The sequence below is a fragment of the Pyxicephalus adspersus genome, chromosome 4, assembly GCF_032062135.1.
Source record: "Pyxicephalus adspersus chromosome 4, UCB_Pads_2.0, whole genome shotgun sequence".
Taxonomy (NCBI): domain Eukaryota; kingdom Metazoa; phylum Chordata; class Amphibia; order Anura; family Pyxicephalidae; genus Pyxicephalus; species Pyxicephalus adspersus.
In genome coordinates this window covers 32,312,771-32,339,065 of record NC_092861.1, presented here as the reverse complement: position 1 = coordinate 32,339,065, position 26,295 = coordinate 32,312,771, and the positions used below count along the sequence as shown (strand labels likewise).

Below are 26,295 nucleotides of genomic sequence, written 5' to 3'. Positions count from 1 at the left end.
TCACAGGAAGAGACAAAGGTTACAGGAATCTGCATCTTAGTGAGTATCTGCATTCTGAAACACAAAGTCAGCCGCTAAGAGGAATGTGCCCTGAAGCCAACTTGTGGTGAGAAATATTTACCCTGCTGAGGGTGGAGTGAGGTCTTATCAGATACATCAGCACAAAGGAAAGTGAGGACATGGGGTGACTCCAGGATCTTTAGAGCACACCTGTACTGTGTGTTACCAAGTTGAACCCCAGGCAAACCACTAAACGCACATATAAAATACATACAGGCGCTATTTTACCCCCCATGGAGCTTGTATTTTTGTCCACACACTACTGTGATTTAATAAGCATTGCCACAAAGTATATTGAAGCTTGATTATTCTCTGCTGCAGTTTATTACTACTCTCTCAGCTTGTGATTGGACAGTAATAGGAGAAGCAGCAGACTGAAACTCATCTCTCTATTACTTTGCTCTTTTCTATGAACACATCCTTTGTTAGCACTACAGAGGATCATATAGGAACTGATTGGATCATGTTCTTGCTTCTCCCTCTACCAGAGTATTGCTGTACAAGGGGCTAAAACCAAATCAAGATTGGATGCCTACATTGCTTGCTTTAAAAAATGATCAACCGTGTAATTATGGGAGAGTATCTGTTATATCAGCCTGGAGTTCAGCATAAACTTTAAGTAAACATGAAAAACTGGGTCCTCTCCTCCTACCATGTCATTGTCTGTATCTGTCTGTCATTTGCAATCCCTATTTAATGTACAGCACTGCGTAATATGTTGGTTCAATATAAATACTGTTTATTGAAAATAATATTACCTTACATTTAAGAAAACACAAGTCAGTGTTCTGTAAATTCACTACAAAATATAGGGTCCTTTGTCTTCTTTAAACTTACTGCAAATCTATACCTTGCAAATTAAATCACCGTACCATACAGGTTTCATTCTTATAACTGCACATCATTGCAAAGTTCTAGGTGCATTGAGTTACTGTGCATTCATTTAGGATGGCACCCCTCTGCAGCTACTCACCCAACTGCATTACCTTGCACCAAAAGACCCACACTGTATATTGTGGTGCACTACATTGCAAAAATGGAGCAGAAATATTTGTTCATCTGTTAAGATTGCTATTCCTATATATATATATATATATATATATATATATATCAGCAATACATTCCATTATTCAGTGTTGTTTTAAACTAGCACGTTTTCTAAGTTCAGCTGATATTGCTGCAGATGTCTATTCATAAAACAAAACTCATAATAGTAGATGAATACTGTTTTAAATCTTTATACTTTCTTGTAGAGCTCCAGCTGCCATTGGTATCCAACGCTTCTAGGTGTGTCTGATAAAGTGTTCCGTGAGGGGTGCTGTGGTTACACCCATTGACTAAAAAACACAACTGGGCACATTTTTGATGTAGTAGGAAATTAGAGGAGCCTCCCAATGTGGTGGGGAAGCAGAATCTTCTAAAATTGCCCAGATGTTTTGGATAGCATCGAGTGAAGATTTAACAAACTAATTGCCAGAAAGCTATTGTGTGTATATTCTTGTTGTGATCATGGATGGTTCTGCTGTACACTTTCACCGGTACATGTCACTTCCTGCATCGTTCAAACAATCTCATATCTAGTGTGTGTATGGTGGAATATATTTTGTTCAAAATAATCATTAATATTTGTAGATCTGGCGTCATTCATTTTCTAGCGAGAATTATTGCACATGTGTAGCCTAAGAAGGACAATACACCTTTCCTTTAGGGTATATGTCAATCCACATATATTTTTTACTGAAGTCGTGAAGGGCTTTAAAATAATTATTTAGGTAACCTAACTTGGCTTATAAAGTAAAGTCCAGACATCACATACCCCTGTAAAAATCACATGCTATTATTAGGTGTAAAAGGTACAAATGAAGAAAACAGGGTCACACCCACCTTAATTTGTTCTTAGCTAACGTTACCATTGTTCTGGGAAAATACCAGATATCCAATCTTTACAGTGTGTGGTGAGACTTTCCCGTCTCTCTGTATTTCCCAAGATCTGGTTAAAAGAACTTTAACATCACCCTCTCCAAGGCACCACAATCATAAGACAGGAAGAAGAATAGAAGAATAGTTTTTTTGGAGATAGATGGGAGGTTGGTAAACTTTGAAAAGTAGATCTAACACTTTATTGCAAGGTCCACTTTAAGGAACGACTTGCTGACTATAGAAATAATCGTGTTGCTTAAACAAATTACTTGGGTGGATGATGAACAGGCAGCCCACTCCTTCAGCCTGTTTTTATAAAAGAACAGATTCTCCTAGACATGATTCTCTAAGTGATGAACATAACACATGCACATTTGCATATTCTGTCAGTTAGTGTTTTCTGTGAACTTGAAGCAACGTGCTATGATATACCTGTTTCTGTGCATCAAAAAGCGTGTATTTTATGTACTACAGGTCTATGTGCTTTATTACAATATTCATGGCTTACACTGACATGGAAAAGGAATTTGTTACAAATGGTAAATTTTCTTCATTTAACAGATTTAGCAAGCTTGACTTCAAATATGTGTGGATTCCTGAGTCCCCAAGGTAAAAGCAGCATTTATCTTTTTCTCGGCCTTGGCCATTGTATAAACTATTGGTTCTTTCCCGGAGCTCTATACATTGTAGCTAGGTGATGGTTCTATACGTTGTTTATAAATAATATTATATTCAATGTATTGCTTGCTTTCTGATCTTCTTCTACAGCACTTCAAGCAGTTACAACAATCATTGCCTATATGTATTATTATATGAAAAATCTATATTTTGTCTACAGCCAAACCTTGAATTTAATGTACTCAATGATGTACGGCTGTTTTATCCTCAGGCATATTTATCTGATAACTTACCCCTTAGTTCTAGTATAGAACATTTTATGGGTTAATGCAGGGTGGGCAAACTTTGTTGCTCAGGGGCCAGAATAAGTTGTAAAATTTGACAGACAGACGGGCAAGTATCAGATGGATGGAGAGTGTTTATATGAACTGATATACATTACATGTAAAAGCAGATGGATTAAAAAGTCCAATGGGCCGTAAATGGCTGCGTGGCCCTAGTTTGCTCATGCATAGTATACTGCACAACTAAAATATAAAGACTTGGTAAAGTAAGTTGGTCCCTTAAATGTATCTCTCTGTTTGATAAACTGGCCTCATCCCCATGGCTGCCAAATGAACTGTAGGACAATGAAAGTGCTGCTGGTTAATTGGGCCATGAACAAGTTTGCAATGCGCACCAACATCCCCCAAGCTCAGCACTTGAAAAGTTCTTATGTATGCCGAATATAGCGTTCTATTAGGGTGTGTGGAGTTTAGTAGGCAGCTCTCCAGAGGTTGGGTTTTTTTAGCACTATGCTGAAAGATTGGGAGATCCCCACACTATTTTATTCAAACACCTGAAATGGTTTATTGGTCACAAACATTGTTAAAAAACAGGGAGGCCTAGGGCAGAGGTCCCCAACCCCCGGTCCGTGGGTAGGCCCAGGTCAGAGTGGGTTCTGGCATCATAACGTCACAATGAGGGACACAGCTCCTCGCGCATGCACGGCCTGGAGTCTGTGCATTTAGTGGTCTGTGACCTGCAAAATGTTGGGACCACTGGCCTTGGGGATCCCCTTATACAGGGCAATTATAAAAAAAAGTCTTAAATTAGTCCTGTTATTATTTGCATGTAGTTTGCATGTAGTACTAAAGGAAAACAGTTCTTAACAACTTAAATAAAAGTATCCCATCCAACCCAAACTGTACAGCTGGCAACTACTGGGCACAGGGCAAACTGCTGCTTTATTGCACTGTGGGTAACCAGTTTTATAACACAGCTGCAGTGCAAATCTTTAGGCAACAACCATATGGTCAATAGCAACTTACGTATTACATATTAGTGTATTACGCTTCAATCTGCCCCAGCCACATGTAGAAAATGGTTCTCAACCCCTCCCCTTCACCTAAATGTGAGTGGTTGGGATCACGGTTGAGCCAACAGCAGAACACTGGGGCTCACTGTGGGTCTGATATGGCCCTAAAAAGTCATCATATTCACATTATCAAATTATAGCACACATTATATACAAATTATTTGGGGCATTATAAGACTAACCAGAGTACACCAATGGGCATACCACAAAAAATTTAAATGACATAGGAAAGGAAAATAAAGACATGGATATTGGTAATGTATAACAGTATTCCTGTTGTAAATAATAAAAAAAAACACATTTTTTATTTATGAAAAGAACCAAGATGTGTAAGTAAAGAACTCCTCTATGTTACTGCACAATTTTCCTTGATGTTACAGGCTTCTAAAATCCATAATAATACCCATTTTAGCCCCTAAAATCCCATGGTGGAAAAACTCTCAGATCACAAGAGAAGAGGATAAAGGAGATGGATTTAACAAATGGCCAGCAAAGGCTTTGCTCATGTTTCTAAGTAAATGAGATTTCACAGACTTCAGTACCAAACTATATCCTTATGGATGTGTGCAGATATACCACTTCAATCAGTTCAGTAGTGAGATGCGAAGACATAGCAGTGCAAATAATATTTAGGTTTGATTTGATAAAGGACTTTAAACTGTTGACTTAGCAAAGTAAATTTGCAAAGGATTTTCACCAGCTCCATTTTTAAAATTCACTTTGTAAACACTAAATCATATGCAAGGAGATAAAAAACATGATTTGCTTGACGTCAGCAGACCTTCTCCTCAACAAAACTAAGTAAAAATTTCCTTGTAAAGTAATAAGAGCTTTGATAAGTGAACAGCCTTTATTTCTTTAGTAAATCAGCCCTGCTGTGTTATATGGGGACTGTAGAGCAATGCATGGGGGATGCAGAGCATTAGTTTACAGTAATATGATGAATTATGAAAAATCAGAAGAAAATCACATTAAGAGGTCTATTTACAAAGCAGAGAATCTGACATTCACTGGTGAAGAATTAGTTACTGCCATTGAAACACATGGCCACCAGGTAATATTACATTGAATGTCGGATTCACCGCTTTTAACAGATCTAAATATCCTCTGGGATTAAATACATTACATTTTATGAACGGTGTGATTACAGATCAGTAGGTACAGGTAAGGTAAGCAGACTTTCCTTGAAAAGTGATAAAGATAATGACGTGTTGGCAGAACCCAGGATTTGAAAATAAAAGGAAATACATTGCTTTTAACACATGGAGTTAAGAAAACGTGCACTTGTGATATGATGATATACAGGAATATCAAATTTCTACTGAAATATTTTGTTTGCTTATATTGGTGTGATATTTTCTGATCATTGATTATTGTAGTTTAAGTTTAATCCTTTTTTCAGGATGGATTCAGCTTTCTTTCAGTTCCAAATAGTTACAGAAAAAGGTAATAAAGCAACATTTTGAATAAAACTCCTTTTTTCATTTCAGTGTGAATATATGGGTCATCTACATGTATTTCTATTAACTGGATTTTTTACATTATATAACTTTAAATTAGTTTTGTAGGAATACTATAAATCTAAATAAATGATACAAATACAAGAGATTGAGGGTTACCATTATGACCACAGATGTGTTTTCTTCCACCATATCACTGTTTACTGCACTCTCCACATCTATAAACATCTATAAATTATTGGACTTTTCAGTAAGCTATTTAGCTGACATTGATATAATTAAACACAAAATGGGGAGTTGTGTGGGGGTGGTAAAAGGGAGGGGAGTTAAAGGTAAGGATGTAGCAAGACACTGCAATCTATTGAGATATTCAAAAAGGAGGCCAACAGTATTAATGAGCTGCAATGGCATTTCATTTTTTTATGTTCAGTTTGGGTTTGTGTTTTTCACGGTGCACTTTGGCAAAATGCTCTGTAATGTAATAATGTATAAGAAACAATTAAAATGATTTCATTTCTGTCAAAGTTCCTATTCACTCATAGCATTTTATTGACACTTAGCATTAAACATGGAAAAAAGATGAGGTATGATTCATTTTTACATTTTTTATAGAAATTGCAGTACTATGCAGACTATGAATCATTAAACACTTAGTGAAATTGAACTGCCATTCCTAATAGTGAATTGAAATGTTTTACTCTGGTATTGGGCTGGTGGTTTATGGGGCTTAACTATGGACATCTAGATGTTCACTGTATCTTTCATTTAGTTTTTTACTGTTTTATTGATTGATTTTTGATAAAAGATGCAATATATATTGTATTCCATACCCTCTGCCCGCGGCTCCTGTTCATTTTTTATGTTCCCCTAGTGGCCCCACTTTTCTTCAATGTTATACATGCAAATGTTTTACTGTTTGAACATTGAACAAGAAAATGCAATATTTAACACTAACACTCTAACACATATTTGGAGCATTTCTAGCTTTATAGAGAATCAATGAACCTAAATATGATCACCATGCATACATTTTGAGAGCCCAAAAACAGCACAGAGCAAGGGATGCCCATTTTAAAATGCAAGTTATTATATTTTATGTATGGTGCTCTAACAATGGGAAAATCCTTTAAAAGGTAAAACTCAGATAAAAGTTATAATATGATTTCTTCACATATACTTCCAAAGTACAACACAATATTCCAGGGTAAGGTAAGAGTACAAGTCAAAATCTGGGTGTTAGTTAAGTATACAAGCTCAGACTGATGGGATTACTGCAAAAATAAATACCGCATGAAAAGCACTGATAAATCAGAGAAAATGTTGTGGATTGGGGCAGCATTCAGGTGTTGACACACAGGTATTAGGCTCTATTGTATGAATGGAAACGTGCAGATCTGGACTAGTTTAGATGACTTCTGAATGTGGAATGTATATCTTCTATAACCTCTAGCTCCACACCCAAACATTTCAGGCTCAAAACTCAACTTGGCTTCTACTTCCAAAAGGTGAAAGTTAGCAGTACATTACACAAAGGAACATAATGGAAGTTGGGTCATGGGATCATATTTTTATTAAACACCCAAATAGCACTTTGAAAAGTTTATGTATCACCATACTGCCCCCCTGCTGCTCTGTACAGCACAGATACATTATAGCATTATCTGAATTTCTGCATTGCACAGAAACTGGAGACGGCAAGACATTTATACCAAAGGTAGGGGTTCTTGTTAATTGTCCTTAAAGTTATGCTATTGCTAGACCATTCATTTCAACACACATTTTCCTATAATATAATATGTGTATTTAATAATTTTATGCACTGACCTGCAGAAGCTTCTCCTGTGTAGACACTAGAAAGCCCTGAGCATATTCAGAGCTGTCACTCAGGTGACAGATAGTATATTTATTTTTCACTTGTACCCCAGGAATAGTGTTAGCACTGGTGGTCGGATAGTTCTGACTAGTCAATTCTCACTTGGATCAGAGCTATTCCAACCCTGGGCATTCCAACAATCAAAGATACTATCCAACATCCCTATACTTGTCACCGACTGGCAGCCAGATGGGCTGTGATGTTCTAAAGCTGTCATTGACAGCTATAGTACCGTGCATTAAAAATACAAATTCTGGCATGGAATTTCCAAATCCGTTCAGATTCCTCAACCAATATGGCAGGATTGTTCTGTGCACCTCTTTCCAGCAACAACTTAAAAAATTAAGTAAACGGGATGAGCAGAGATCATGGACATCTACAAAGAGTAATTACACACTCCAGGAAAAGAAGTGACCAATAATGTCCAAGTACAGAGAGGGGTGTGCTAGGGAATAGACTCTCCTAGAGTAGTCAATTTTCTAACAAGCTCAAAGGGATAAGAAATAAAAATGATGTATGCGAAGGAAGAACACTGCAAGTAAGCGATTAAAATAATTGCTTTTTATGTGCTTTTACCTGCAATTTTTTTAAACTGGTGAAAGCACGTCTTTAACAAAATGTGGAAAGTAGAATTTTAATGTTAATGCTCCACTTCATTTTCAGTTCTAGATATAGTACAATTTTTAAAGTTATATTGAAACAAAATAAAAATGTTATTACAATGCTCTGCCACTGACACAGCATTTTAGTACAGGCTGATGATGCACAGCTCACACTGCTTTAGGCAGAACTTTTGTGTTGATGTGGATGAGCTTTTGTCATAGTTTGCAGGTACCTTTCTTCTAAGCATCCCCTGCAGAGATGATAGATCCAGGAACCTGTCACTGCTGCATCGCCCAAAGTCACCACCTTTGCCACAGACTCTTTTAGGTCTACCGAAAACTTTGGCCATTGGGTAGCTACTGATGGTGTAACTCCTTGCCTGTGCCAGAGTTACATTGTCCCTAACATCCAAGTTTATTCTGGCAGTGCTGGAATTATAGCTGGGCTCAATACTGCATGGTGCATGCAATGTGTGAACAAAAAGCCAGTGGAAGGAGGGAAAAAGTTTTTTGACCTTACATGTCTCTTCTGCCAATAACCTCTACCTCCTGGTGACTGAGTTTTTTTAGTGTAATTTTACTTGAACTGACTGATAATAAAGCCTTCCACTCTCTCTAAAGCTTTCCGCACTCATGAGGTTTTTAAAGCACATTTAACAAGTCTTTAACAAGTCCAACTTTGAGTTTCAGAAGTAAAAACAAGCATCTCTGGCCACCATATTTAGCTCCTTTGTGGCACTGTTCTTTTTAGTAATATTTTCTGCCACTATATGTCTTCATCCAGATGATTGGATAAAGATACCCTTTGAGTGTAGGGAGTAATGGACCTGAGGTAGTATCGCAAAAGTTTCCTGCAGTCACTCCAAAGGCATTTCAGGGGAGGAGGCTCGTTGGACTTTAAAGGTTCTGCTTTAAATGTGTCTTCAGGGGACTCTAATAAGTTTGTTGAGAGCAGGAAGTTTTTCTGTTTTATTGGATTCTTCATTGTATAGTTTATATACAATAAATCTGTTTTTACAATATTTACAGCAACTTTCTTCCTATTCTCTTTAAATTTAGATTTAAGTAGTCAACACAGAAGTGTAGGCTCAGGGCGGAGAGTGTTGCCATCTGCTACCTGTCTCAGTGCAAAGATCCTTGGCAGAGCCAAGTTGTGGGAGTGGTATTCAGGAAGTCTGGAGTGCTGATATGTCTGATGTACTTGTGTCTTTGATAAGTTTGGGACTATTGTGAATGTTATGTCAGGTGGTAATATTTATTCTTGATTGAAAAGCAGAGTTTGAGAACTAAGGTTTTTTTTTAGCTTCCTTGCTGTACCTGGAGGCTCATACAAAGTAACAGCCTGGGATCTTCATTTGATATTTTAACATGTTTATTGGCAGTGGCACAAATTTATTGACGATTGATGCTCTAAACTGACTTCCTGGGACTTTTACAGCTCAGCTGATGATCTATTCCCATTATTAGCTTTAAACATGCAATAATAAATTAAATACTATGAAATGTTTTTATAGTTCAGAAAAGAGACATTGTATGGTACAACTGGCCAGTATGGAGAACTTTCCATCTACACCTATTGAAATCACAGCAAATATAGATTATTGAAAGCACCTCCATGATTTGGGTCTGCAATAGCAAACGTGTTTTCTTATTGTTAAAAAATTCTGACCTAGAGTCCCTATAAATTTTATTCCTAGTATGGTGCCTGGCATGGGGGATGATTCCTGGACACTGTGTGCAGATATTCCATCACTGGAGCAATTCCTCTCTACTGTGAGCAGCAATATCAATACTCAGTGACACTTTGCTGATTGCTGAACACACCTCAAATGCACTTTGCAGGAAGCCATGAAATGGCATTCCAAATACTGGCCAAAAAAGAATTTTAAACTATTATTGGATTAAATGCTCTGTTTAATCCTAGCGTTTGCTAATTGTACTGAGTTGTGGCATTGGTTTCCCCATTACAATATTTCCCCCACTTTTTTTTTTAGAAATATCATGTAAATAGGTCTTGGCAGCTGGTTATGAATGTAATCAATAGTGGTTGTGTACATTGTAAAAGCACATATTACAAACTCTTATTGGAGATTGAGAAAATAAGAACATTGAGGGCTCAGCCCTACACACTGGGCACATTGAGATGGGTACAGGTGCTGAATTGATATAATAAAGGTAAGGCATGTCCGTGGTTGCCAAACCTAAGGCACACATCATTGTTTTCAGCAATTAGATGATATGAGACACAAACATGTTAAAGTCCATAGTACAGAACCTCTTCAACTTATATTAAAAATACACAATATAGAGACAAGCAAGTTTACATGAAAATGCCAGGCGATTTGCTGTGATCATGAATAATGGAAAATGAACAATACAACTGGCACAAGGGGATGGTTTTTTACATAGGTATGTCCACGTTACTGCCACATCATAGAGCAGCCAATTTGTTCACGTACCTCACCTCCACCTTTTCAGAGTACAAAGCATATAGACAAATTTACAAGAAAAGAATTGAACATAACTGGGATGCAGAAAAGCTTCTAAATGTATTCATGGCAAATAGGAGTGCGTGATCCTAAGCCTTATGATAAAACACTGTAAGCAGTATAACACACATAACAGCATGTACTCCTGTTTGCTCTGAATAAATATAAAAGATTTCCTGCATTTGTGTGGTAATGTTTTCTGTGAATTTGTATGACATACTGGTGGGAAGAGGGCCAATCCAGCATCTCTGAATCTATAAGGAAGACTAGAGAATGCAACTACACCTTAAACTCTGTATGTTTCTTTATAACACATACATAGGTGGAAATGTGTCCCACCATGGACCTTGACCTCAAAGACAATGGTTTCCTTTAAACATTATGGTCAACTTTTAGCACCATGGTCACCTTTTTTTCCCATACCTATAAACTGCAGAATATATGCCCCTTGTTTATACTTGAATATTGGCAACTTTGGAACATCTATGTTTTGAATACAATACAATCTTCCATGCATATTTGGTTTACATTAGCTAATGAAGCGACTAGTCTCATAAACTTACTTGTGTATGCAAATGTGAAAAGGAATGCAATATATTCTAGGGTTGATTTTCAGCAAAAACCAAACACTGATTTTAGGTGATTACAGCTCTTCAAACTCAAATTCACATTTCTCTGGGCAATAGGTGGACAAATGTATTTATTTCAACTGTAACATTCCAACTATTTTCATGTTTTCCCTGCACACTATATGTATAAACTTAAAGGATAACTAAGAATATAGGTTTAGAATAGTTATATGATATTCTTTAGTAAGAGATGGAGCTGGTGGACAGAACCATACAGTAGATTGAACCATCTACATTCTTTTTATATCTCTTGGGCACTTTAAAAACGTAAATCTACAAGTTGAAGTTGCAAATTTGGAACACTAATGATTTGTTGTCTCACACCCTTAAATTCTCATGCTGTTCTTGCTGCAATATAAAATAAAGGAACAATCTGACAGGTATAACAGTAGACCGAACCACTGGAGTTTTACACAAAATAAGCTGTAAAAATGTTAGTGTATTAAATTGTAAAAATAACACAAGGGAATCCGCAATTGTTCTCAAGAACAATTTATACTGGAGAAATGAAATTCTAACTTATTATGTTATCCTAAATAGGAAAAGCAAATTGTAGCCATCTAAAGAAGGATTATCATGAATTAATTGCTCAGCATGCCAGAACACTCAGTGAATACATTTTAATGCAGGTGCCAAATTGGATGGTAAAAGAAGCATTTACTGGAGCTGATGCTACATCACTTCCACCTCCAGCACCCACCCCCCAGGAGATCACCAAGCTTAGCATTGCTAACATTGTGTGTGTGCGCTGCAGTATATATACATATGTACTGTATGCTGTAGTGGTCGCCAACCAGTGGTCCGGTCCGCGGCTTAGGCCGGTGCGCCCCTGAGCAGGGTCAGGAGAAGGACTCCGGTGGAAGGGTGCACCGGCCACAGCGCGGACCATGTCCCCTGTAAGAATTGCAGACTCAGGGAAGTGGGCGGGTTGTGCTTCTGGACAGACCTGCGATGGGTGAAATCACTGGCAACCACTGCTGAAGAACGTGTCCCTAAATAAATTGAACGAATATTTCCACAATTAAAGTGAAATCATTAAATGTTGCCAAAGATAAAAAATAAGTCTTAATGTTTCCTAAGCACCAGCTATTGTCGTATTATGTCTGCAACGCAATGCATAACATCTGTGTCACTTCAAAGGAAAGCAAGTAAGCAAGTTCTTAATGCCAACAAACCAGTAGTGAACATTTTGTAAAAAAAATTTGGTTTGGTACAACCTATAGTAAAACCTAGTTTAAAGATTTGACGGGAAAAACAGGGTCATCTAATAGAAAACTGATTTATCAGCATGGCCGTGGCAGATGTTCTACCACAGCTAGAGTAGATTGTGCTAGCACCTTCAGATCAGTCCCAGCTGAATCAATACAGGAAATGTATGAGAATAAAGATATTAAAAAAATCACATATGTTGGAAATACATCTGCAGTGTTAAAATCAACAGGGAAAGTTAGTCATGCTTTAGAAGCTTTGATGTTTTAGAAGATACTTATATAAATTATGATCAAAAGACCTGTTCTATTTAGAGCGTTAAGAAAGAAAACACTAAGGAATTAATCAGTATTCTAGCTTTTCTTTCCTTGGGAATAAATGAACATGTAAGTAGGGACCTCAGGCTGACAGTCTTCAGAAACAGCAATAACAACACACCACAATTATTAACTTCTATTTTATTCTATCCATCAACGGATTACTTTATAGTAGAAAAAGAAAGGTAAGTGCTTTAGAAGCTCCTGGTTTTGTGGCTCCATTTTGCATGAAGATTGTTGCTTCATTGGATCTAATACATTGAGGCTTTACACTTTAGGGAGACACGACACACAAAGTAATCAAGCACCAATAAAGGACACTTATGTCAAAAAAGTTGTATTCTAAAAATGTGGTTATATACTGTAAATGGAAATATTCAGAAATAGATATAGTATGGAAAGGTAAAAAATACTTGTGCTTTTTAAAGTGATCATCATTTTCCAATAAAATTCCAAGGCAAATACCTCTAGAATTGTGTTTCTCAACCCTTATAACATGATGGAACCCCTTGAAATAACCTTCAGGTCTTCAGGAAACCCCTGCTATAATTACTATATCCATAGCTCACAATACATTAACTGCTGGTTATCTGGAATGCTGGAATGCTTTAAGAAAGTGTCAAGAGGTCTGTATGGCCTGATCACTGAAACCCATCTGTTGTGGAAATGGAAAATAATTCAAGATGTGAAATAGCCTAAAAATTGGCATAACATCAACTTGGCAATGGCACAGGCAATGATGCACCAACTAGGCCTACCATCTCCATAGTGTATATGCACATGAAAGGGTGAGTTATGTTTGTTACAATTTCAATTTAATGTGAAGAGAGATATTGGCCAGATAACAGCCTTCCAAGAAGCAGCAGCTGTGCATAGTAAGCACATATATACAAGAACATTATTAAACTCAAATGCAAGTCTGTAGAAATTTGTAAGAGAAACACCTAATTGCAGGCACTTACAGGTACATGCAAGAACAAATTTACACCCCAGTCCTCTTGTTTGCAAGCAAGAAGCACTTAGGGTTCCCCATCTTTGAAGTCATGTTATAAGCCCCAATGTTACCCAATAAGAGGTGGTGGTTACTAACATGACTTGATATGGCGTGGTGGGAGGGAGTTGGGGAATCATTTACAGTGCTTGTCCAAGCCTAAAGCGTACCTAAACTCAGAAATTTCACTTAACATAAAAGGGCAGACAACCCTTTTATGTTAAGTAAAATTCTGTTTGTTTGTTTTTTTAAGTGCAACACCCTTTTTTTCTTAAAAAAAAAGGGTTCAGCACCACCCCCTAATTCTCGATTGCATAGGTGATCAAGAATGAATAGGAGCACAAAGAGCTTCCTGGGATACGTGACGTAGGTATACTGGGAGGCTCTTAAGTGCTCCTTCTGCGCATGCCCAAGCAACTTGGGCATGAGCAGAAGGAGCCTTTTCGTGAAAAGAGAAAAGTTTACGGATCTCAAGCATGCGTGTTTTTTTTTCCAACCTACGTCACCAGATCTTGCGCCGGGTGACGTATGGAAGACACCTCCTTTAAGAGAGAGGGGTCCTAGGGACACAAATCTGATTTGTACTTTACTAAAGGTACTTGCTAACAGTGAAAATACAAAGTAAATGAAATAATTACAGGCTGGCAGTAAAATATCAGAAAGGTAGCTGCCATCTCCATAACCATCACTCGTTATTAGCGAGCACTCTTACCTGTATAAAAAGCCGAAGCTTATTGATGACTTGATTGATGATTACATTGGACCCTCGTACCTTAACTTCAGGGTTGTTCACTTGATCTTTAAAATCACTGGAAACCACCAGATTTGTATAGCTAAAAACAAAAAATAAATAATATCCATAACTGCAATACTGTCTTTTTTTTTTAAATGTGAAGCAACTGCAAATTTTTCCCCATTGAATGTTAGCTTGCAAATGTTAATTACAATGTCAATGTACACAATTGTTTTATGCTTCAGCAACTGTACAGTGTGTTTTTCATTAATGTCTTTATGAGCTTTAGCATGCTTTCCAATGTTCAGGGATGGTGGAGATTAGAACGTTGGGCACAAATAATAGTTTTACAATCAGTTATTCTTATTTATTTCACAGATACTCTAGTAGTAGGGATGAGGGAGAATTCCTCTGACATTCTCGTGAAAATTTCCTCAAACTGATGGGTCAGCAAAATTTCGGTAATGCGATTTCGCCGACCCATTGGAAGATTGAGGAAATCATTACAGGAGTAGTACCGCGGCTGCAGTGCAGCTGTGGGAATCCTCCTGTGCGCAATCCCCGGGCACTAGAAGTAAGATTTGCCGCCAGATCGAATTTTAAAATTTTGCACGCTCATCCGTAACTAGTAGTGCATTATATACAGTAGAATTGACAGACACCGAAAACAATCAACATAATATATACTACTTATATGCACCGCTCTTTTATAGAATTAAGGGTATTTGCAAGTTAACAATTTACCAAAAGGTGTGTTTATATAGCAGTACACCTGACATTCAGCTGGAAAATTTTTCTGCTACAAAATGTGGGTCAAAACTTCAGTGTCACAATCAACAGAAGTGGTTTCAAAATGTTTTACTGTTTCATGACAATACTCAGCCATACACTAGCCACAAAAAGCAGACTTAAAATCAATGGGGTTCACTATTTTTGCCAGATCTTCTTTATGTCTTAAGCTGCGTACACACTTCCAATTTTTATCGTTCAAAATGAACGACGAACGATCGATTGGGCAAAAATTGTTCGTAAAAAAAGTAACCAACGACGCCGACGAACGAGGAAAGTCGTTGGAAATGAACGACCGGACCGGCGGATCGGATTGGACGACGATCGTTGACCATCGTTCGTGTGTACGATCGTTCATTGATCGTCCATGGTCTGAGCATGCGTGATGAACGAACGTTCCTGTGGTGCACGTAACTTCCTGTATCATTCAAACGATCGTATCTATTGTGTGTACAATATCTACGAACGATCGTGTCGTTATCTGTATGTACAGGATCGGTGCTATACGATCGTTCGCAGATATCGTGCAGGATCGTTCGTCGTTCGTTTACCAACGATAATAATTGGAAGTGTGTACGTAGCTTTAGAGTTTGCACTATGTGACTTTTCCCACTTCAAGCTTCTGCATGGTCACCATTTATAAGAATAGATGTCCTACAAGCAGCTCTCAGGTAGTGGTGTACAGCACTTCTAAAGATAGAACCAAACCAATGTTATCACAAAGATTAACAAAGGTACATAGACCTCTGATAGGGATTGGGCCTTTGGAATGGGATGAAGTATAACCTATATGTATCAATAGCCACATACCTCATGTCTAGATCATTTCTGTATGACCCTCCTATCCACATGTGATGGTATCAAACTATTTTAAAGTAATACTTCTTGGTATAGGAGTGTACAGTGGGGTTAACTAATTAGAGCATATTCGGTTTGCAAAGTAAGTTTTCACTAAGTAAGTAAATACCCAATCCTGTGCAAGAAAAGAAATCAAATAAAAAACAGGATTTTTGATGACTGGCCAATAACGTTAACACAACTTCACCTAGTTGGGTGAATTTTGTCTTTGCAAAGTTAAAATTCACTTTGAAAATGAGGGTGGTCTACTCCTTTAGTAAATCAAGGTTAATGCATATGATTAAATAATTATTTTCGAAAAAAGAAATGGACGAAAAACACTGAAAACAGACAAATGGCTTTGCTGATTCATTTCCCTAGCAGAATTCATCAAGGGAAGATCCTTTCTTTTCAAACAAATGAACATTTAGATAAAATCACTTTTATCCTCAGACTGCTATTCTATGGCTGTGGGTAGCTAAAGTCACATAGACAATGCATTGTGTCTAATTAGTCTGATTGGATTGATAAATTGCTGTATTGCCCTACAAAGCAGATGACACAGGCAAATATAGCAGCTCCATTGTACATATATTATTACACTTTTCACATAAAATTAGGACTTTGAAAACATTAACATACTTGAACTAATGTTATTCCCTGATATATCTAACAAAAATTGCTCAGAAGTATACCAAAACTCCATCAGAGATACAAATATTTGCAAAGAAGATTTGGCTGAGCTTTAACAATTTTTAGGTGAATCATCATTATCAACTCTTATCAATAGTGTAACAGTTTTTTAATGATGTCGGATGTTCTGTAAAACTATATATTATATTTTTAATGCTGTACTCTGGGCATCTATAAAATCGACCCCTACAGTGGGGTTCCTCTTGCACTGCACAGCTCCCTCATGTACAATACAGGGGCAGCAGTGAGGACACTAAGGGTAAGTATGAGTATGGGGGATATGGGAAATCTTCTTGTTATAGCATTAATAAGCACGCTAATGTGAAAAATGACATAGGGAATGGAGTACATGTATGAGAAGGGAACACTGAAAATACACAAATAATTACCGGAACATGCAAATACAGAAATCTTTGAAAAATGTGCTTAAGGGAAGCCTTAAAGTTATACATGGTTTTAATAATTTTGTTGTCTGTGGAGATCCCCTTCAAATTTCTACCAGATATTTTATAACAGATCCGCTAGAATATTAGCACAAGAAATACTGATTGATGCCATTGATCAAATTAAGGGAGCAAAAAAAATTCCTCCTACCAGTCTCTCTCCAATGCTGGATTAAACAAAAATGAATATTCATTGTTATAGTAATTGTTTGGCTACTGTATTTCTGAACGAGTCACTGCTCAAACCTTTGTTCTGCAGGAACTACACACAGGCAGGCAGGACACTTTTAAGGAGGGAGAGTTAAGCTACGTACACACGTCAGATTTTTATCGCCCGATAATCGGCATCGGCCAATTATCGGGCGAAAATCTGCCGTGTGTACAGTCGGTGTCGTCCATCGTCCGGACGACCGACCTGCCGGATCCATGGACGATGGACGACAGCCGATCGTAATGAAAGTGAAGGGGAGAGCGTGCAGCAGGGTGCCGCTCCGTCGCTCTCCCCCTCCCCTCTCCATAGAGCATGAACGGTGCTGTATGTACAGCACCGTTCATGCATCGTGCACTCCCTTGTCGTTGGAAAGGATCGTGAAAGATCCTTTCCAACGACAAAAATTGGCAGTGTTTACGCAGCTTTAGCCAAAGTGTACGGGATAAAAAGAGTACAGACAGGTGCTACAAGGAGTACGAAGCTGAAGCTAACACAGAATTGTAAAACTGGCAGCAGGACAATGCTAATGAGCAAGGTTAGGTGTAAATTTACCAGACACAAGGAGGACATGCCAGGGCATTACAAGAACTGGAAAACTGCAGAGGGTACAGAGGTGTAAAATTGGTCAGCAGATGGACAAATTTGATCATGGATCATTGGACTAAGTGATATATTCCTGGCTTTTATTTTTATTTATGGGGTCAAGGTGTGCAGTAAATGTGAGCGATAAAATGTGAGCTGGTATACTTATTTATTTTTTTTACTTTCAAACGATGCAGAAGTATGCTTAAAACAATGGCAAGTTTAAAGAACAGATTGTATGTAACAAGTGAATGCTGCACAGATTTATAAAGGGCTCTATTTGTATCAATAAATAAATATGAAATGCAAAATCTAAAATGCTACCCCTGAAAAAAAAGGAATAAAAATAAAAAAAAGTTTTTACTGAAATAAAGGCTTTAATAACATAAATTTAAAACCAGAATACCCCCCTAAATAAATGCCCCTCTCTACAAAAAACAATACTCACCAATGATTAAAAAGCTAATTCTTTTCCAGGGAAAGCCTTGCATGTTCGCTGTGGATTTGAGAACAACTAAAAGTAAACACTTACCCCAAATCAACCACAAATTGAAATGAAAGACAAAAAAGTCCAAGTGCCCAAACATAATTACATTCAATTTTGTGAAGAAAATGCACCGTTGCCTATGTAGTTTGTCAGCTTTCTTATCTTTACCCTACAGCAGCTGTTTTATATATGAGCTTGGATGTGTTTGGAGGAAAACAGATATTTACAATTTATTGCAATGTTTTGATGTATAAGAGAAAGGATCAACTGACAGCAGAATAGGGATGCAGCTGCTTTCTTAGTCCTGTTATAAATCCATACTTCCTGTTCGGATCAATTGTAAATGCATAAGAAGCTATTAAGTCAAAGCAATGTACCGCAGGTCCTATTTTTCATATTGGTAAGGTCACCTGGAGGTAAACTAGCTGTCTGTTATCAAAGCCATAATATGTAACTTACTATGGAATTATAATTATGCAACATTTCTGTTTTTAACATTGAAAAAAAAATAGAATGTTACAGTGAAATGTAAATATTTAGGTATACTGTATTGTATTACTTTTATTAGTTAGGGAATTCTGGCTCACCATGCTATTTAGAAAGTATAATACTGTAAATATGATGTTGACAAACATATTAATATATACAATTATATTTTAAGGGATATGCTATTTTTTAACTGATAAACGTCAGTGTTTATTATGAGCAAATAAAGAAAACAGATTGGCTCATTTGGAGAATATTCAGGAATTCAGGCAATGATTAAACTGTATGATTTTTTACAAAATTTTCAGGCAAACTAAATACAATTGAATTTTAAATATATAATATATTGAATTTTCAAATATTTAAAATAAATCACTTAAAACGATTGCACCATATTTCTGCACCGATATCTTCAGATTTACATGACATTTGCTAGTTAGAAGTTAAAAGCGCTGAGCATATAAGAGAATGAGGGCAAGACTAAACAGCCATAATCTATAATTGACCTGACTCAAGCTGTCTGCCCTATGCTGGCAGTTAAAAAACGTGAATAAAGAAGAGCACACAGGGAATAAAGAATAAAGACAGGGAATAGATACTGAATAAACTGGTTCCTATATTTAACTGTAGTATAAAGAAGTTGCAGATTTTTGGATACAAAAAAAATATAACAGGAACTTAGGCCAAAATGCATGTTTTTATTTTCAAATGATTCAGAAAAAGAAGTATTTGCAATTGTATTAAGGATGTTTTATGTGCTGGGCTGAAAGAGGAAAATATTTAAAAGACTGAACAACCTTTATGCATGGTGAGGAATTGGCAGTGGGTCCAGCAAAAATATTAGACATAGACCAATGCAGATATAAAAGCCAGCACTCTTCACATGTCTACTTCATTGTATCTTTATTATTCATATATGCAGTAAGAAGTGTAGCTGTGTATCAGAACTGCAGAGTTCTTTTCTGAAGTTTTAAAGTGGAGTTACACTAATTCAAATCCTGAATACAAGACTGTTCTAGTGTCAGTAATGCAGGAAGGGACCTCTTACATATGTGACATGTGTACCAATGTGTAATCAACAAAAAAGGATATTCTGTACTCCAGCTGCCATATCTTGATATGGACAAATGTGGATTAACTCAACAAGTAGCTCAAGGCAACATTACATGGAGCAACAAAGGATAGTCCTATCTCAGGTGCTTTGCAGGTATCAAGGGAAAAAAAATCACATTTTCTGAAGATTTTTTTAATTTAATGGTTAGTGACCTTAAGAGGGATCAAACTGTTTTGATAACATTTAATACTGTATTTACCAGTATTTCCTATAGGTAAAGATAGCTAGGATGGTGATAGTAAAGGTCGGTAAAGATAGTTAAGATGGTGAAGTAAAAATACATCTATATAATCCAAAAAGCTTTGTAAAGGTATAAGTACTAATAATCATGGGTTATTCCCCATTAAGAGAATAATTGTTAAGGCGTTTGGAATATATAAATGAATGATATTACTACATTGGTAAATCATTCCCTGTGCAGGGGTCTTGTGCTTAAGTAAGGTGACAATTCCGATCTAACTTTTCATTGTAATAAGAGTATCCCAATGGGATAATACATCTAGTCTGTCATCTGTCTATAGATCAGCTTTTTAAACCTGTTTACCCCAGAGAAACACTTGAAATTAGGTATTAGGGAACACCTATGAAAGTGTATTCTCCATGAATATTTCCTATTAGAGGTAGTGGTTTACATTGGTGGTCACAAAAAAATGCCGGTCCTACAGTGATGTCAATTCTCACAGAGGGCCACCCTTACAGAGGTCCTCTGGAGGAATGTATTCGATTCGGCTTTATTTATTGTACCCTCGACCCTTACAGGATTTTCAGGACCTGCACGAAACCCACAGCATATACCTACCACCTGCTTCATGGTGAGGCTGGTGCATTTATAATGATATATGGTGTTTGGCTTACACCGAGTATGGTTTGGTGGTCAAAAAGCTCAATTTGAAACTCCTGGACTGCACTCCGTATTGTTCCATTTTAAATGATGACTTTGGGAAGGTTGGTTGTGCCACTGATAATGTTTGTCATATTACAAGGGTATATGTTTGCAGCCAGAGCTTTTTCATTATAATTGTATTACTTTTTCACTTTAACATTAAACAGTATGCTTGGCCTTGGTAGAAAAGATGCATTGTTTTGAACCTGCAGGAAAAAAGTAATTTGTTGTTTTTATGAAACAAATTGGCTTAGTCTAGGTGAGGTGTGATACTTCAGAATGCAGCGGTCTGCCAATAATCTTACGTGCTCTTTGGATCACCGTAAAACATGGAAGTGTTGTTCACCCAGCCTTTATAAAGAAAGATGCTGTGCTCTGGGGAGCCTTGAATGCAAATATTGTTTCTCCTAGCTCTTTTTTTCTCTTTAAATTATCTATTTTAGATTTTTTAGATTAGCTATAAATCTTATCTGCTGGTTGTTAAAGTGCATCTTTCCCATCTCTTTCTATAGTTGTACAGAATCCTCCATAACACTAAATCTTTGCTCAGTCTCCTTTTGTTTTCCCTCTCAGGGTCTGCATAATATGATTAATAATCGAGTTATCAATTCTGACAGCATCAATGTGTGAGGTAAGAGATGACTTATAGTCCTTTGTAGCCTCCATTATCTGGGACAGAGATGGTTTATCTTGCCCCTGAGAATCCCTGAGGTCTGGCAAGGATATGTCACTGTGTGTAGATCTGGCATTAACCCCATCCTCAAACACTGTAGAGGAGTCAGCGTTATCATGGGAGAATATTTCCTTAGTGAACAGAGCAGACAGACTCCGGGTTTCCTGTGAAACTTTCTTTTTTTCAGCTGTCATGATGTGGCTGCAAGGCATTATTGCCATGATTTCCATACATGACCACTACCATACACTAGAGGATTGCTGTGGTTGCAGTTCAGTGTGGTGCAGTTTGTATCTTGTTTTTTTGCTCTACATATCCCCTGAATTATTGCATATCCCTGAAATTTTTGTAAGTAAAGTGGAAAAAAACTAAAAAATAGACATTTACTTCTGTGTACTTTGTACTGCAAAGGTTTTCTGGGGCTCCTGAGATCTTTGCTACACTGTCCTTGGTATTTGATGCCGATTTCTCATACAAGGTATACAGGTGATTGCAAACTTTCCAAGTGTCCTTAATTCTATGGTATCTGCAGTCATCGATGGGAAAATAATCTTGTTTGAATACATTTTTATAAAATTGTGCTTTTTTTTTTACAATGTATAATTTATGAGTTTTATAGAATGTAACTTTCACCTGTTTACATGTATAATTTATTGTGTATCATTATATGGCTCACCAAGCAGCTGGTTCAGAAGTTGGGAAGGTGAACTTTGCCCTACACAATGGTCCCAATATCTCATTAAAATTTGGCCTTTGAGTTTGAGCTTTTTGTAAAAAAGGGTTCAAATGGGGATGAACAAAGTTTAATAACATTCATTTGTTATTATTTTTTTAGGGAACGGGGTTCTAGATTTTTTTCCATGAATTCTGTATAAATCATAGGATGTGATGCATAAAAATCCCCAAACAACAATCTATCTTCATTGTTTTATAAATATAGTTTTGAACTCTGGACCAGCTTTATTGTGTAACATGGGGAAAAAGAAGGATTAGCTAACATGCTAAATTCCCCAGTTCTGACTGCCAAAACCACACAATTTGGTGGTTCACTTGCTGGTGCATCATGAAGGAATGATAAAACTAACTGCAATTATTTGCTGCAGTTTTTATAAATCAGTCTCATACACTAACTTGAGCCATTTCCATTTTATTTATTTTTGTATAAGGAAAGGCAAACATTCCATAACAGTCCTACCAAATTGCCAATCTAGTTATAAGGCAGGAGGTTACTGGACAACCAACATGACACATACATGTCCAATATAGTTCTTCTAAAGAAGCAACTGCAAAACATGTCAGGACAATAGACGAGATTGATAAATGTATAAATAATAAAATATGATTTATTATGTAAGTATGTTATTTAAATATGTTTTATTAAAAACTTGGAGTCAAATTATGTTCACAGATATCGGATGTTAAATTGTGGTGCCTTTAAAGTTCTGAAGAAGTTTCCTTATTGGAATGAAATGTGCAAAGCAGCTCAATGGCTTGGTTGGCCCTCGAAGAATAAGCTATGCCTCACTGCAAAAAGACATAATTATGTAAACACTTTACATGGCTTAATATAGTAATGGGATAATTGTGAGTATGCCATGTCCTGTTACGATAAGTTATACTTATGATTTTTTTTATATTACAACATCTAGATAATACATGTATGCATCTACTACATTTATAGGCTCAGGTGCTAATGTTCTAAGGTAGTTATTGAATTAAAAAGTCCCATTTAATTAATTCACATGTCTGCATATAATAAATATACTTTACTATAGCAACCTTGAAGCCATCATTGCATCAACATAGACTAAACCAGATCTATAAATGTGTTTACATTCTTAGGGCAAGGTCAAGCTAGTTACTTTAAATCTAGTGTTCTTCCTATATGATATACACTGATTCCAAGAGAGCAGACAAATTTGCTCATACTTGGTACCACTGGATTTATTTTTCTACATCAGTGGAATATAAAGGGCTGTTGCAGCCCGCTTTACTACATGCCTCTGCTAACTAAATGGTATACTTTTGTAGTTTTGGTGGTTAATGTATTGTATGTGAGTAGATTTATGTAACTGATTGGATTTGCCCCCCCCCCCTTTCTTTATACCCTTCCTTTGTTTGACAAAAAAATAAAAATAAAAATACTCAGGTTCCATTAGGTTATACATGATCCTGTTTATGCTTTTAGTATTGCACTTTACATGTATTTTTGGTTGTATAACTTTGACCCATATTGAACGATTGTTTTATTTTTTGTATGAACCTTGAGATTTATTCACAATAAAAATTATTTGGAAAAAAAAAATCCAGTGTTTTTCCTAATATTGATAGTTAAAGGTCTTTGGAACCTCAAGGGCTTGTGTACACTATTTTTTTCAGATTAGAAATATTTTTCTTAAGATGAACAGGCACAGAAAGAGGTTAACTGCAGGTTAGAATGAGGACTTGTGAATAAACCATTACAGATCCTAAAACTGATCTCAATGTCATTAAGTAGTAAAAATGTTGTTTCAAAGAATAAAAAAAAATTACTATTGGATGGATGTAAGGTTCAATCTCCTATTACCTACCTACATCCATCAGGGTACAAAATCAGTGTATCCGGTTCATATGTTTTCCCACCTGCCATGGCCAATAAAGGGAATCTTACCCAACCAGTAATCAAGAACGCAACAGTAGCAGAGCTAAGCTCTCCAGAGGCTTAATGCTAGAGATATAAGAAGCCATTGTAAGACACAACCCACCTACTTTCATATACACATCTAAAATAAAGATTTATTACAGATCAACCCTTTAAACCCCACAGTAGGTTTCCAAAATGATCCTCAATATAGCACAATGCTAAGAAGCTGTAAATGAGCAGCAGCTGAAAGTGAGCTGTGTCTGCCTGTAGGATTAGCATTGGTAGCATTGTTTGAAAATACTAAAATGAACATTGGCTGCCATGTTGATGGACACTGATGTTGCAATCTGAATTCACATTTACAATTGCAGCCTGCAGGAACTGTAATGTTGTGTTTAAAAGTGCCAGCTACAATAACGATCGTTGGCTGCTAAAGAGCATCAAGTGATTATGTACACAAGCCCTCATTCAGGTGGTGCGTACAGTCTATTTTACAAACCAAGCACGAAGCAAGCTATTCAAGCCTACAGAAAAATAAAAGTGTAAACTGATCCAAGGTCCCTGGCAGGTCTCTGGGTATCACTATTTCATAGGCAAATCTGTCTGCCATTGAGATATCTTGGCATGGCGTGAATCTGTCTGCGTGGTGCTGGCCCAATGCTCCACTGATTACAAACTACCAATTCTAATTCCCCTTTCAGTGCTAAAACCTTGAGTACAGTCTGCTGCGGTGTCACAATTCTCTTTCTTGGCAACCTTGAAGGAGAATTTATCATCCACGCACTAATTGTTAGGGGCAGGCCATCGCCTCATTAAGACGCAAGTTGCCAGGCTGTATTTAGTATTGCCACCCCCAGTCACTGCTGTCTCAGACATGGCTTTCTTTGCAAAGCTCTGCCATCCAAGAGCATATTTATTGATCAGAAAGAAGAAGATTCTTAATGTGCACTCATTTACCTCGATCAGCTGGTCTGATTCTGCTGAACGCAGCACTCATCTGTAACAAAGAACACATTCAGAGGTCTGCTGTATCATTTGCACTGAGCAGGGTTGAATGTTACGCCCTTAATGCCACCAGACCAGCAGGGAAATTATAATCCGATAATGAGTGTTCAAGGGTCACAGAAAAAAAAAAGTTTTTTAAAGAGTCCCTTTGGTGCTTATTACAGTTCCCATGTAATGTGCAGACATAACAGCCAAAAGCAGTAAACTTGTACACCAATTACATTAATATAGAGAAGGTTGGGTGAAGATCATCATCAAATACATTTCTAAATAATACGTTTACATTTGAAAAACACGTGGGGCAGACTGGGTGGATATTGACTCTCCTCCTCATTCATTGGTGTCCCCTTTTCCAAAAGTCGTGGTGCCAAGCATTCCATTGCAACATTTAGCTGTTGAATGCTATGAATGCCATTGCAATTGGAGACCTCTAAGCATGTTCAGATATTATGGAGTAGGGGTTAAAGATGTTTTTTTAAGATCAAAACCCTGTCCAAGCACCCCAAATTAGTAAATTATATCTAAAATTAGTTAGACATTATGGATAATCCAGACACCTATTTTTTTTTTATACACCTGACTCGGTGGTCATGCAAGAGGAACAACTTAAAGTCTATCTAAACCCTTTAGATTTTGCTTATAAAATAATAGCATGCAGTTAATATTTTGATAAGAGATTATTTTGCAATTATTCATATTTATATTATTCATATCATATATTGAATGGGTTTTCTCCTGCACCATGCTAGACCGCAGCGGAAGGGTCCCGGAAGAGGGCATTTACATCATTTCCCTAAACTCCAGCAGATAGAGCAAGATACTGTCAATCTAAAAGGCTGTGGGGTAGGGACATGAATATTCACTAACTGGACAAACATTTGTTCTAGCATCTAAGCAACTAAAGTAGCAGCAAGAATGACAACACTGCAGCAATTTCACTGCTGAAGGAAGTGTTGTCACCCTATCAAATGAAAAGCCTAACAAATTGTTGCAGTTGCAGGATCAACAAGTATTTACAGAACAACAAAGAGAACATTTTATTACAAGTAGCCTATATCATACATGATTTGAAGTTTGACCATAGTTTTATTTAAACTTTTCCTAAATGATTTCATGTATTTCCATAATGATTTTAGAGTACTGTAATAAAGCTGGAACTTCATTTTTACATTTAGAGCATTGATACTCTTCTCGTTTTAGCTTAATTAACA

The 26,295-nt window shown here is 36.9% G+C and overlaps 1 protein-coding gene across 2 annotated transcripts in view; it reads right to left on the bottom strand.

Moving 5' to 3' along the window:
* The window catches only part of LOC140328275 (glypican-5-like), a 137,275-nt gene that overhangs the window by 50,389 nt on the left and 60,591 nt on the right, over positions 1-26,295 (bottom strand). For both annotated transcript variants that reach the window (XM_072407738.1, XM_072407739.1), the window contains one exon: positions 14,238-14,358. In XM_072407738.1, the coding sequence (XP_072263839.1) occupies positions 14,238-14,358 (121 nt within the window). The remainder of the gene's footprint in view (positions 1-14,237; positions 14,359-26,295) is intronic.